Raw genomic sequence first — 13,791 nt, 5'->3', positions numbered from 1 at the left:
GTCCCTTCCATCTACGCTTGTCTACGACTTTCTCTTACCAGAAACCAATACTCTGTACCCACTGGCACCTTGAAATTGCGAAATTGAAGCAGTTGAGAGGATCTAATACTTATAGACGAAGAGGCGAGGAGTCCGTCGGCCGCTTATATTTGAGATTTGGGGTAGCTCTCCTCGTTTGAAGAGAGCACCAATCTATTTTGAGAGGGTGGTGTTGCCAATATCTAAACCCAGACCAAATAGGTTCGCATCGAGGTGAGTTCAAGCGGCCCGCGACCGAAATTCGGTAAATCGATCATAGACATTGATTTCCATCTACATATCTACGCAGCGTGCGCTGTATGCCACGAAATAGGAGCGTTGACTCTGGTGAGCCTCGCTTGCAGAGTGTCGGACATTTTAGGTACCGACCAACGCCTGAGGAAAGCCACTTGCCAAGATTGGCTCGTAATTGTCATGGTTCCCATTGGAAACTTTCGTATCCAACACCCAGTCTGGACTGGTGTTCCCAGGCTCCGAATTCATGATAAAGATTGCCGTCTTGTTGACATGGAACATTCGATCGTATATGATCCGCGAGGCTAGCAGTCCCAGCCACGTTTCGTAGAATGCAGGCTTCTCGTTGGATACTTTACAGGTGCCTGGGTCGCGTTCGTCGTATACCTCTGTAGAGCCTGCTCTGCCACTTTGTGGAGTGGCTCTTCTGTCCAAGCGATGACATATCTCAATCTCAAAGAAAAACAGACAGAAGAAATATTAAAGTCGGTGACCGCACACGGTGGTCTGGAAAATCTTCCATCCCATCAGCATCTCTTGGATTTGCATACCCCCTGCCCATTCTTAACCACTTCCTACAGACTACCTCCATCATGAAATCTTTATCCAAGCTTTTGTTACTCGTCAGTGTCACAATATGCGCAAGGCTATGTCACAGTATGGCAACACTGCCCCGGGGATCCGGTAGCAGCAGGTACGATGACCAGAACCCTTCCGACGGTTTATCTAATGACGGTTCGGGCCAACAGGCCAGGTAATCCAAGTATTGCAAGTCAGCTGGAGAAGCTGAGAGTGGAATACGACGTTCCAGCTCTGGGGGTGAGCGTAGGGCCGCACTTCAAGGGCGCTGTCGTTGGCACACGCAAAGTTCACACGGATGTGAATGCCACTATGCATGACGTATACCACATTGGCTCCAACACGAAGGCTATGACGGCCACAGTAATTGCGGTCTTGGTTGAAGAGGGCATTCTGTCGTGGCAAACGACCTTGGGTGAAGTCCTAACAGACTACTCGATGCTTGAAGTATATCGAAATGTCACCATCGAACTTCTCACGTCTCACCGCAGCGGCATCACCGATGATTCGGCGCAGGACGAAACTTTCTTCACCTCCCTAACCAACGTTTCCGCTCCCTTGGGCAGATCAAGGATGGCCAAGCAGACTTTATCATCCCCGTCCAACAGCACCCAAGGCATCTGGGTCTATGCAAACATGAATTATGTCCTCGCCGGCCTCATTATCGACGTCACAACGGGCCAGACCGTCGAAGATATCATGTACAGCAAACTATTCAAACCGCTATCCATGTTTTCAGCCGGCTGGGGTTCGACTCCACAGAGCTCCATCACCTCTATCGATAATCCGTGGGGCCACATCATGACGGCCGACGGGCCCCAAGCCGTTGGCGAAGGCGAAGACAACCGATACCGAGACCTGCCGGCCGGGCTCAGCACCGCTGGGCTCCTGCACATGACGATCCAAGACTGGAACAAATTCCTCACTATGCACCTCCAAGCAGCGAAAGGACGGCCCCCAAAGACCGTCAAATTATCGGTGAAGGGGTTCCAAAAGCTCCACACGTCTGCCCCAGGTCCACCGCCGGAGGAGTTTCCTGGCTTTGGCTACACGTATGGTGGCCTCGCCCGCGGCGAGGATGCTTCGGTGCCCGGCCAATATATGTTGGCTCACTGTGGCAGCAACGACAGGAATTTCGCTTGCGTGAACATCATCACCACTAACAGCACCATCTTCACCTCGTTCACAAACGAAGGTGGCAGTGCCGCAAACAATGTCACGATTGAGCTTCTGGCTAGCCTGCGAAACGGCACAATGCTATTTTGATTCGATTCGACCATCTGTCCACTGGGCAGCGTTGTGAGCTGCAGCGGGCTTTGTTAGGTGTTGCTCATTCCCTTTTTTGTAGACTATTCTGTTTCTATATATCTTAATTCAGGAGGCAAAATAGACTTTTCATTACGCTGACTCCCCTAGGTGCTTGAATATCCGTCACTGTGAGATTTGCGGTACGGAGATGCCAATATCTTTAACGCTGACCCTTTTCGGCTGCATTTGTTTCTTGTGATGTTATTCCACCATCTTTGTAAGTAAGACTGGGCGAGTTCTTCGGGACCTGCATCAGCCAGTGTAGAATGATTGCCATGGCCATGTTGAACATGATAAACACCCACATCAACCCCCAGTCTCGCCATCTGTTGACGTAATTAACCCCAAGGGAAGGTAGAATTGCATTGGAAGTCGACAGAGTGCAGTACCGACAGATGTCAGCCACATCAGGATTCAAAAGAGTCCACCCGCAGCAGCAATACAGTCAAACATGTATTCATTACAGGTGGTATTGCCGGCGGGCGCAAAATCTAGGAGCTCTGCTTCTGAACATGTTACCGGGACCTTGGCTAGGCCAACTCCTAAAGGCCATCCACTACTCGATAGGTAAAGCGATTAGTTCGATAGGCGAAAAGCCAGAAGCCAGACATTGCCTACGGACCAGACAGGATGCCCAGAACAAGAGTATTATCGCGGCAGAAACGTTCCCGATTTTGCATGCAGTTTCAAGCTTGTAATTCTAGCGATAATGAGATGCGCAAAGGTTGAAGATATACGCATGAACATCCATATAGCGAGGAAAGCGAGTGTTCCACGATACTGCTCAGCATTTGAGAGTCGAGCAATGGCGTTTACATAGTCCGATGGGGAACCACCAAGAGATGAAGACATTTATGGCCATCAACTGCGCAAGTACGTTAGCTTACTATCTAGCCATGGTTGAAAAATACGTAGACAAACCGTGTTCCAGGGAATTTCAACTCCTCTATTAGAAACTGTAATCGAGTTGCTGTACTCGGTCACAATCAATACAACACCTGTCTTGGGCTTGAGGAAGGTGCTGTGGCCTCTAAGGTCCAGAAGGGCCAGACGCCGTTTCGTAATTAAGAGTGTATCGGAGTGTCAGGCGATGGCTAGAGGAACAATACCTACGTACGGAAGTGGCAACGGCCATCCTCCATACTCGTTCATTTGACATCTTATCACGCGAGCAAGCGCAGTCAGACCTGTTTCAATGCGAGCACGATTGCAGATTTTCACTCGATACAATTGTCCTGATATCCGGTGGCAGTGACAGGCAGTGGCGATGCTTTGGAGAAGATCAGCGAAACCTTCCACTCATCCCCAAAATTCAATGCAATCATAAATACGAGAAAGTGGCTCAAATGGCAGATTCACGAGCTTTCAGTGGTTCACCGACTCGCTTCATCAGGCTGAAAAACAGGGGCGTAAACCACCACGGCTTGAGGCCGAGTGGCGTGGGGCGCAGTCTGGACCGAGATCGCGGGCTTAGCCTGGCGCCCAAAGTTCTTGTCTCTGCCCTGGTCCGTCGAAGCGCCCATTGGTGAGGCTGTCAAGGACTTCGGGTTGAGACTATTGACGGTAAATGCCAACTTCAAGCATTTTGGCACTCGCTTGGAGGCAGAGGGTCTATCAGCTCTTCACCCTTTTACCCCCAAATCCAAGGATTAATAACGACGATGAAAGGTCTACGCGAGTTCCTCTGTATGCGTGCCGCGATGTCGACCTTTTCCCTTTCCTGTCCACGCTGGTGTGATTTTTCTGCGGTAAGTGCCTTCGTTCTCAATATACTATCGCTTTTCAGTCGGAACCTCTGAGACGCCAATATGATTTCATTCATCTTTCTCCTGCTGGCTTTCGCTTTGTTGCAGGTTGTCTTTGGTACGGATCCTGCTATCTTCATACATACTGGAGACCGTCGTCTTTTTCAGATGTTGCATTTCGCGGCGAGGCTATTTTCGATGTTGGAGTACCCTGGTTAACTTGAAATGTAGCGCAATGTGATGGGCCTTCCATAACCATTAGCAGCACAGCGGACGCCACAGCCATCTCAAATTGTGGAAACTATAATGGCGACATCATCATCGCAGACAGTACTTCTGGGGCTCTAGCGCTCGCCGGAATTTCACATTTGAAGGGTGACCTCACATGCAATAACGCGACAAAGCTGGACGAAATTTCCTTCGCTGGGCTTGTTACCATCAGTGGTAGCTTCATTCTCAAAGGATTGCCTGTCCTCTCTGGGTTGAAATTCGACTCGCTTATGGAGGTCGCTGGCGACATCCTTTGGGCTGACTTACCTGCTCTGCAAGGCCTGGACTTCGCAACTGGTATCGTGACTGCAGACCGGGTCTCGATTTCCAACACAGCTCTAAGAGAGCTCTCTGGCTTAGAATTGACCACGTGCAATGCTCTCGAGGTTTCCAACAACCCAGATCTGGCAGCAGTCAACTTCAATGATCTCACAAACACAACCAACTCGATCTCGATCTCCGCCAACAGCCCCAGTCTCGAAGTTAACTTGCAACGCCTCACTATTTCGCGTGGTATCACTTTGCAGAATGCCAACACGTTGGATGTACCATTGCTAGAAACCCTTACCGGGACCTTGAACCTCTCAGAAAACAGTTTTGGAAGCTTTTCGGCGCCAAGCCTTACCCTGGCGGTGGATATGTTCATCACAGGCAACCCTCTGCTTAGCAGTCTCATGTTCCAGCTCCTACCAGGAATCAGTGGTGACCTGATCATCACCAACAACAGTCGCTTGGGGGCGATCGCTTTCCCCGATCTGCAGCGAGTTGCTGGGAACGTCAACGTGACTGGGCAGTTCTCAAGGTAAGGGATACGCTGCGCCCCGGTATTGCATGGCTACTGACATCCTTCCAGAGCCGATTTCCCTGTCATTTCCAGTATCCAAGGCGACGCGATTATAGAAACCAGTATTGACAATAGCACTATATGCGAACAATTCAACCGCACGGGTGACGGGAGTTGCACCACAGGCACAGAACCGCCAGAGAGTGTCTCCATTGATACCTCAACTAATAGCACAAGCTCCGGTGGCAGTAACACAACGGACCCTCCTTCGAGTGGGGGCAATGGAAACACGAGTAGCTCTGATAGCTCGAGCAGTGGCATTTCAGGAGCCACAATTGGAGGTATTGTCGCTGGCGTTACTGTGTTGATCCTGCTGGGGGCCGGATGTTGGTGGTGGTGGAGTAAAAGAAGAAAAAGCCAGAAACCCAACCGTGGAGAGAACCTCGAGGACTCGACGCCAGAGCTTCCCATAGGAGGGCACCATGAAAAGCCCGAACTTCAAGGCTCAGAAAGGATTCGGCACCAAGATCCATCACTGTATGAATTGAAGGACAATCCGGTGAAGAGACATCCTGCCGAGCTTGGATGAGACAATCAAATCGCTGAGATGGAGGGAAGCAGTGTTGCTCAGATGGTCGGCGATGGTCGGCGATGATACCTTGCAATGTAATGAAAATTTGCGACCGCGATCATTGGACATCCTTATTGTGCTTTTACCGCTCGAACTATACTTGATTCAGTGTCATCCAATATCTTAATCTTGTCCCTTGAAAGCAACAAAGGCGTTTTACATGTCTGCGCCGAGAAACACCCCAGAAAATGTTGCCCAGGCCAAAATTGGGGCTCCGCAGCTGTGAACCTCGGCATCTCTTCAGGGTCCAAAAGTTGGTGCGGAGATGGTCGCAGTAGCTGACATGAGTTCTCGTGGGTGTTGGCTAACTAGATATTTTCCTATTGCCAACCATTGCTGCTGTTCTCTGAAGTCTTGTTGATGTGGTCTTAAGTGATCGTAGGACAGAGTAGTATCTGCAATTTCAAGACATAACCCGACAGGAGAACCATATAATGTCGTCACAAGAACAGGAAGCTCCGTGGAAAGACATCGCAAGGCGAAAGCAGGCCGACCGAGCGTCTCGGATTCCTTTGAAGTGGCAGATTCCAGCAACCGCAGTGCCTAAAGATCCACCTCAAGCTAAGGATGGGCGTCAGAACGTAATCAATGTGCCCCGACAGTTCCTCTCAAAAGCAGAAATCTCAATCACTGAAGGGTACACCGTTCCCAGCTTGCTGGCAGCCATAGCCTCACGCACGCTGTCAGCTCAAGAGGTCGCCGAGGCGTTTTCACATCGAGCGGCTATTGCTCATCAGTTGACGAATTGCCTGACGGAGCCGTTGTTCGATAGGGCAATTCAAAGGGCACAGAAGCTGGATAAATATTTTGAAGAGAACGGAAAGCCCTTTGGACCGCTACATGGGTTGCCCGTCTCTGTGAAAGACACGTTCGATATTGCTGGCGTAGACACCTCAATCGGTCTCGCGTCTCTTTGTTATAAGCCTGCTAAAGCCAATGCTCCTCTAGTCGACCTTCTCCTCTCTCTGGGTTGCATCATTGTGGCAAAGACAAACATTCCGCAGACGCTGGCGTCCCTCGATTCGATAAACAATGTCTTTGGTCGCACGATGAACCCGATCAACCGTTTGACCACTGCTGGTGGGTCATCCGGAGGTGAGGGCGTCCTTGTCGCGATGAGGGGCTCGATGATTGGCATTGGTACAGATATTGGTGGGAGTATCCGTATCCCTGCGATGTGCAACGGCATATATGGATTTAAACCCAGTAATGGTCGACTACCGTACGGTGGGCAGGCGCTGACTGGGAATGGGATGAGCCGAACAAGCATCCAAGCTGTTGCAGGACCCATCGGCCGAAGTGTCGAAGATATGGATGCGCTACTGAAAGAAGTTATGCCACGGGCGAACTTCTGGGGCGAAGATTGTTACCCAACGCCATGGTCCTCATATCGCAATCTGAAGGCCAACGGAAGTGGCCAAGCTGGCGAACTTGTCATTGGTATCCTTCGCAGTGACGGCAACTGTGCCATCCTACCACCGATCTCTAAGCTCCTGGATGAAGTCTCGTCCGCACTACAGAGCAGACCGAACATCAAGGTCGTGGAACTGGCAACACCCAAAGCGTGGACGAAATCTCAGTCTATAATGAGCAAGCTGATGGGCGTTGATGGTGGCACTGTGATGGCAGATCTGATCTCTTCGACTGGGGAGCCCCTCGTCCCATGGATGTCGACCCGTTTCCGCAAGGGCAAGCCTCAGCCTTTGACTCGTGTGGCTGAGCTGCAGGCCCAGCGTGAGATCTTGGAGCGCGAAATGCTCCGGATCTGGACCGAGGATGATGCTGAAGGCCGTCGGAGCCAGAAATTGGACGCCATCATTTGTCCGCTCGCGCCTCATCCTGTGCCCCCAATCGAGGGATACAATGCTGTTGGCATGACTAGCTCATGGGTTCTTTTCGATTACCCTGCCGGCACCCTCCCTGTACGTTCACTTAGCGAAGGCGATTTGGAGTTGGGCAAGCCGCAGGGCGGAAAAGCACTGAGCTCCTGGGATGAAAAGAACCGCGAGCTCTGGGACGAAAGCAAAATCGATCGACGCGTATACCTAGGCACCCCGTTAAGTGTCCAGGTCGTCGTGCCGCGGCTCCAAGACGAAAAGTTGATCGAGGTTATGGGCTGGGTCGACAATGTTGTAAATCGCAAGACTACCCAACGTGATGGCAAGCCCAAGCTCTAGCTCCAGTACCATTGCTACCTACAAAAACTGGGATGTTGTGATGAACATTGTATTAGTTGTGCCTGTGTAACGAATCAAAAAGCTCGCTCTGCAAATTCATACGCACAATTTTGCTTTGATCCTGTATGTCTGCCCTGCTGGAGCTCTGAGGAGAAATGCCTCGATTATTATTGATCCCTTGCTTCGACCTCGAGAATGTTCAAAATCTCATGCTTGGTCAAGACTCAAGTGACCGTCACTGCTCCTTGTCGAGCCGCTTTTACCGAGAATGAAACCCTACAATGACCAGCCATTCAGACTTCTATGGACGCGTTCATAAGCCATAGAATGGATCAAGCGGTTTCAACTCTCTTTCTCAAGTCATTCCCCGTATCGAGCGATAGCCCATTCTTCCTATTTGTCATATCCGAGCTTTCGCCGCCTCCACCGTGGCTGTCCTTCTTCCCATGTTGTTTCCGGTCGGTCGGGTACGTACTAGCCTTCTTAACAAGCTTCTCATGCTTCCCGGGTTGCAGTGTGTGGAAAATCGTGTTGATCTCGGGCCAGAGCCTCAGTATATCATGCTCAAAAGCACCCAGTGGTTCCTCTGGAATTTCGATAGTGATTGTCTCTTCACCCGTTGAAGTACAATTCCTCACTTTCACCATACCATTTGCCAGCACCTCTTCCGCAGTGACATTTTTCTTCCATACCACGTCCTTCATCTGGCCGACCTGCCCTGGCGCATTCATTGCGATAGGTGTATCCGGGTTTGTCTCAATACCGTGCATGACCCAGCCCTGCATTGCTTGGGACTCGTAAGTACCTTTGTCATCGTAACCGAGACCGTGCTTGCCCATTCGGATCCGTACAGAGGAATGCATAGTCTCTTCTGTGCGAGCCAGACGTGGTCGCTTATGCTCTTCATGTCCAAACCAGCGAGCAACATGGTGGAATAGCTTCCACATGATCCAGAGAACAGTGCCATGTTGAGATGCGAGTTCCTGTTCGCGATATTCAAGCGGGGTTCTGACTCGGCTTCCTCCCATTCGGAAAAAGAAACTCATACTGTTATGAATTTTCCCCAGTCCCCAAGGCCGTGTCGTCCCGTGTGTTGGGGCACGAGAGATGCTTGTTCTCTTCGTTATCGCGCCATTACTGGGTGGCGGCGCAAGTAGTGCTGCGGTGGGCCTGATACAATTCATGATGTAGTCTGTGTCGATGGTCAACAATTTGTATTGTTCAAACAGACTAACCATCCATGCCAATGTCAAATTTGCGAGCGCCGCGTCGTCGTAGCTCCCACCAATGTCACTGTGCACGCCAGGGAACCATGTTTGCTTGAGAACTTTAAGATCATGGTGCTCGGTATGTGGCCAATCCCAGATCGTCGGGCTATATGCGCGACGGTGCTCATCTAGTGCAAGGGCTTGGAAGGCATACTCAATGTTCGACTCGACCCGCGTGTCCACAAAGGCAAAATCCTTAGATGGTGGCTGCGGCAGCAGCCCGATCATGGGAATTCCCAAACCACCCACAGTATCCCAAACCGCGACACACTTGATCTTGATGTTGTGCCTGCTCAGACCTCTTTTCTTCATTTCGTCCCGATATTTATGATCCGTAACAGGCGGCTTGTGACCTGGAAATGGAATCTGAGGCCACTCGGTCTTGTACGGCGGTTGCTGCTGCTGAAACTCCCAGTCTTCAAAGACCTGAGTGAAGAACTCTAGCCCTGTCGCCGTCAACAGACCTACGGCACTGATGAGGCTGGAAATACTTCGAGCCGTGAAGGCACCTCTCGAGAACCCTAGCAAGAAGATCTCATCACCATCGTTGTAGTTCAGGCACACAAAGCTGTATGCTTCACGGATGTGCTCCGATAGTCCAGCCCCGGTCGCACCGCCAATATACTTATTGTAGAGGGATTTTGAGCCCGTCCCAACTCCATTGACGTAGCAGATGAGCTGGTGGATGGGCTGTGGAGGCGAGACGTTGGTGTCGAGGCCCGATGGAGGTATCGCACGTGCGATGCGTGTCACATTGCTTGGGACCTGGTAGTCACCGTCGCTATCCATCCAGGTCCCATCGCAGCAGACAACGATGCGCTTTTTCGGCACTTGAGGCTTTGGATTTGTTGAGCTCGCCATCATGGCCAGAGATTGCAAACCCAGGTTCCGAATCGTTCAACTCGTCGACAAGAACCACAAAAGTTCAAGATAAATAGCCAGATATTAATTGTAGTTATTTGCTGGCGGGGTAGGTGCTCAAAGTTCGTGGTGAAATTCGTTCAGCCAAGGGGCTCCACGAGACGGTCCTCGCAATTTATGTTGAAGAGACTGACCAGTGCAATTTCACAGCCTCGCTGGAACTGCAACAAACTCCCTCAATGATGGAGATGAAGAATGAAAAGCCGGCCGGCTTGTCTGTTCACCTGTCGCTGTGAAAGCGCGACAGCAGTGACACCAAACGCAATGATCGCTGAAAGAGGACCAAGGAAAGGTAAAGGTGTCAAATTAAGTCAACCGCTCATCACCAGAACTGCACTGAAATGGAATACGAGGTAGAATGACCAAAAGAAGCTGCGTCGGGTTGGCTGGTTGGGCAGCTCTCACATTCTTTTTCTTTCAGCCGACAGGCATAGCCAGCCACCGACAGGAGGAAGAGATGAGGAGTCTAAGGACTGGGTGTTCTTTTGCTCGTGTTTAACAGCCCAGACGACGGACTCCCAAGGCGCCCACGTCCTGCAACAGCTAAGCCAAGACGTCAGCCCCAGCCTTACCGGCGAGACAGACGGGAACAAGGGGCGGGCCTGAGCGATCATTTCCCCACTTCTTGCTGGCTAGTCACCCGCCAGTGCTGAGTGCTGAGTGCTGATTCCTGACACGCTGCAGCCTGCCGGAGGGCTGCTTGGAGGAGCGGTACCAATTACTATTGGTAATGGAGGTTCAGAAATGCCCCAAAACTCGCAAAGAACCCCCGAGTACTTGGTGGGGAAGCGATTGTATAGTCTTTTGGGTGAGACCCAAAGATCTCCAACTAATGATTTTTATTTCTTTTTTTGGTATATGTCTAATATTTAACACTGGCCATTCTCTCCAGCATCATGGTGACTTGATATGTACAGATAATGTTAGTGCTGTGGGCATCATCGTACGGCGTGCATGCATTTACCCTTTCGGTTGTGATGGAATCACCCATTTATCCTGGCGAGGCCCAAAGGTTTTACCGTTGACTTGCGGTCCTGGTCCGACGCTGGCAATTCTCTTTGGCGTTGGCAAAAGAGCTTCTCATCTTCGCGGAATTCCCGTCACGTCACGGTTGAGACACCCCGGCCAATGAGCGCACTGTTGCTCTGATGCTTATTGTGCTGTCTCTGGTTAGTCTCTTGAGTGGGCTTGTCACCTCATTGCAATCTCTGTACCGCCATGCCGCAAGAATGGTCACGTCTCTTTTTGCTTGATTTTGCAATTTTGCCTTTTTTTTGGTGTTTCGTTGTAACAAGAGTTGGGATGGGCATTGAAATTCTTGTTGGAGAAGTCCGACACGTCATCGATAACCTTGAATGTCAATAGCTCTCGAGGGGCGTGAACTTTCATGCGAGTGCGAATCGAGGCCAAGCTGCTTGTCTGTGTGTATCCATTTCATACAGGAGCAGTGGCGGGTGTCGGCGTCACAGACGAGGTCATCAATCGCTGGCGTTTGACTGCACTACCATTGGTTTCGACATTCTAATTCACGGTTAGTGTATGATGATACGAAAGTACGATGAGCGGAGGAAAGCGTACATCGACCTCATTGATACTGCGACGAGGAATATTCTCTGGTCTAGGTGCCTTGACCGCCTTCTTCACTGGCTTGGAGGGTCGAAGCTCACCAAGTTGTGGATCGAATAAGTCTTCAGGTAGTTCCCAACTGCGATTGTTAGCGTTGGATCCATGTTGAAATAGCTGCGGGCGCTCACCTCTTGAAGGATGCAAGACTCAGTGTATGTAATTCTTTGACGTAGGTTGGCGAACCTTCACAAACATCCCTGAAGGCTGAAAAGGCTGGAACCAAGTTCAAACTTCCTTTGGGGATGGTGTCAATGCCAATGTAGAAAGTATATGTGTAAAGACTATGTGCATTTCCATCCACTTCTGCTTTAGCGTTTTCAGCGGCGGGTATAGCGGCGCCTTCACCGCCGGCAGTCACCAACTCGGGGTCATTTGTTTCCACAGTCTTTGTCTCTTCGATTTTGTACTTCATGCTGCCTTTTTGCGCCTCTCGAAGTTGGGATTCATTTTCGCACTTGTGAACTCTCTTGAACCCTTTTGTAAATGGTCTGGCGAGCTTGATATCGGAGATTAGCTCCAACTGCATGACAAAGAGACGAATTTTGGATTCAACAGCACCTGCCCAAGCCTTGGCTGCATCGGGATTCGAGGAGCTAGCAGTGACGGCGAGATAGTATTTATGGTCGGCAGTGAAGAAGGTGTGTTTCTTGAAGAGATCACTCCACGAAGCCTTTCCCGCAAAGATCTTGTTTGTGATCTGACCGCCTCTCTCTAGCTCACGCAAAATAATAGTTTTGCCCGATTTTGAGATGTTGTAGGTTGCACACATGCTTGGGAAGGCTGGGGTGATAATGGGCATGATATTCTTGCGGTCACTCGTATTGATAGCGGGGTTCCAAACTCGAAACCTTGACTTCTCCTCTGCAGTCCTGCCCTGTTCAATGTCTTTCAACATGACTGGAGTTGGCCATTTCCAGTCCTTGATCACGAAGAAGAACTTATCGACAATTGTAGCTCCGACTGCATGCGGATACAATTGACAGACACGAGCAACAAGCATAGCCCAAGCCACACCACCGGGATAACCAACGATATTGGCATAGATCGCCCTTCTCTGGGCCCACAATTTGATTGCTCGCAGAGCCGTTCGGAAGGTCTTTTGTTCGGGAACCAATTTCAAAATCTCATCAGTGACTCGCTAAGAACCAGTCAGTATTGTCTCTAGTTGTTGATGCTCGTGAAAACTTACTGGACCAGTGACGGCTCGGACAGTTCGCTCGTCGATGCCTGTAAGGAGGCTGTTGTCGTTCAAAGTTAAATCCTTCGGAATGGTTGAAAGGGAGGAAATCGAGGCAAAGATCAAATCGATCTCGATGCCATTCAGGACCAGCTTGATGATGGGAACAAAGGCTTCGGGCACGGCTGTCAACGAGGTGATGGCTCCTGGACCAGCTAGCCGTTCGAGAACTCCAGGATACATCTCAAAGAAGTCCTCACGAGTGACATGTCGCGGGGCCACTGCCAGCGTGTCGATATCAGAGCCTGATTGGTTTAGTCAGTCACAATGCCTTCGGATTGAAAGAGCATATTCTTCATACCTGGACCGAACACGCCCAACCGGTAACTCCCATAATGAAAGATCTTGCCACCAAACTGTTCAATTTGCGCGGGTGGGAGTCGTTGTTTCCGACTGACTTCTCGCACGAATTCCTGAGTGACCCGATTCAAAAGGTGGAGAGTCGCGATTCGTTTCTTAGTCTCATCTTGCGCCTCATAGTTGTTCTCCCTCTTAAGTTCTTCTATCAAGTCTGCGGTCTTCTCGTTGTCTAACGGTTCAGGCAGGGCAGTGGAAATCGGCGGGCTGACGCCATACTGTTTAGTGGACGACGTAGCCATGGTGCTCACTCGTCACGATCGAGAGTGACAGGAAGTGGTTGGGCAAGGGGCTGCTCAGCAGATGGTGAAAACAGGCAGCCAGGTTGAAGGGATTGGTGGGATTACAAGACGGAAAGGAAGGGAAAAGAAGGCAAAGACATGATCCCCAAACTCCAAAAATGAGAGAAAAGATCAAGTGAGGATGGTAAGCAAGGCAAGAGATGAAAGTTGGGCGAAGAAGAAGCTGAAGTCAAATAAGTCAGAGTGAAGCTGAAATTCACCCTGCTGGTGCCAGAGCATATGGACAAGACACAAGACACAAGACACGCTTGATGATGCGCAGGAGGGCGTCACTGTCGCTTTTGTCCCTGCCACCGCGCACCTTGTTCGGTTA

The 13,791-nt window shown here is 50.5% G+C and overlaps 5 protein-coding genes across 5 annotated transcripts; 3 read left to right on the top strand and 2 right to left on the bottom strand.

Annotated features, from left to right (window-relative positions):
* Positions 1–972: 972 nt before the first annotated feature.
* A1O9_06728 (beta-lactamase) lies at positions 973–2,118 on the top strand (the record flags this gene model as incomplete). Its single annotated transcript, XM_013403676.1, has 1 exon — positions 973–2,118. One exon carries the CDS (start codon positions 973–975, stop codon positions 2,116–2,118), a length of 1,146 nt encoding a protein of 381 aa, XP_013259130.1.
* A 2,023-nt stretch (positions 2,119–4,141) lies between these two features.
* On the top strand, positions 4,142–5,215 carry A1O9_06727 (uncharacterized protein; the record flags this gene model as incomplete). Its single annotated transcript, XM_013403675.1, has 2 exons — positions 4,142–4,977; positions 5,029–5,215. Coding segments are annotated over 2 exons (1,023 nt in total), but the record flags the coding sequence as incomplete, so codon positions are not given.
* An 809-nt stretch (positions 5,216–6,024) lies between these two features.
* A1O9_06726 (uncharacterized protein) lies at positions 6,025–7,767 on the top strand (the record flags this gene model as incomplete). The annotated part of the gene is made up of 1 exon (XM_013403674.1): positions 6,025–7,767. The coding sequence occupies one exon, from the start codon at positions 6,025–6,027 to the stop codon at positions 7,765–7,767; it is 1,743 nt and encodes a 580-aa protein (XP_013259128.1).
* A 332-nt stretch (positions 7,768–8,099) lies between these two features.
* Positions 8,100–9,896, bottom strand: A1O9_06725 (uncharacterized protein; the record flags this gene model as incomplete). Its single annotated transcript, XM_013403673.1, has 1 exon — positions 8,100–9,896. The coding sequence occupies one exon, from the start codon at positions 9,894–9,896 to the stop codon at positions 8,100–8,102; it is 1,797 nt and encodes a 598-aa protein (XP_013259127.1).
* Positions 9,897–11,706: 1,810 nt separating this feature from the next.
* A1O9_06724 (poly(A) polymerase) lies at positions 11,707–13,418 on the bottom strand (the record flags this gene model as incomplete). The annotated part of the gene is made up of 3 exons (XM_013403672.1): positions 11,707–12,720; positions 12,772–13,064; positions 13,121–13,418. 3 exons carry the CDS (start codon positions 13,416–13,418, stop codon positions 11,707–11,709), a joined length of 1,605 nt encoding a protein of 534 aa, XP_013259126.1.
* Between the last annotated feature and the right edge of the window lie 373 nt (positions 13,419–13,791).

Source organism: Exophiala aquamarina (assembly GCF_000709125.1).
Source record: "Exophiala aquamarina CBS 119918 chromosome Unknown aczIA-supercont1.5, whole genome shotgun sequence".
In the NCBI taxonomy this organism is placed as follows: domain Eukaryota; kingdom Fungi; phylum Ascomycota; class Eurotiomycetes; order Chaetothyriales; family Herpotrichiellaceae; genus Exophiala; species Exophiala aquamarina.
This window is presented reverse-complemented; position numbering and strand designations above follow the sequence as displayed.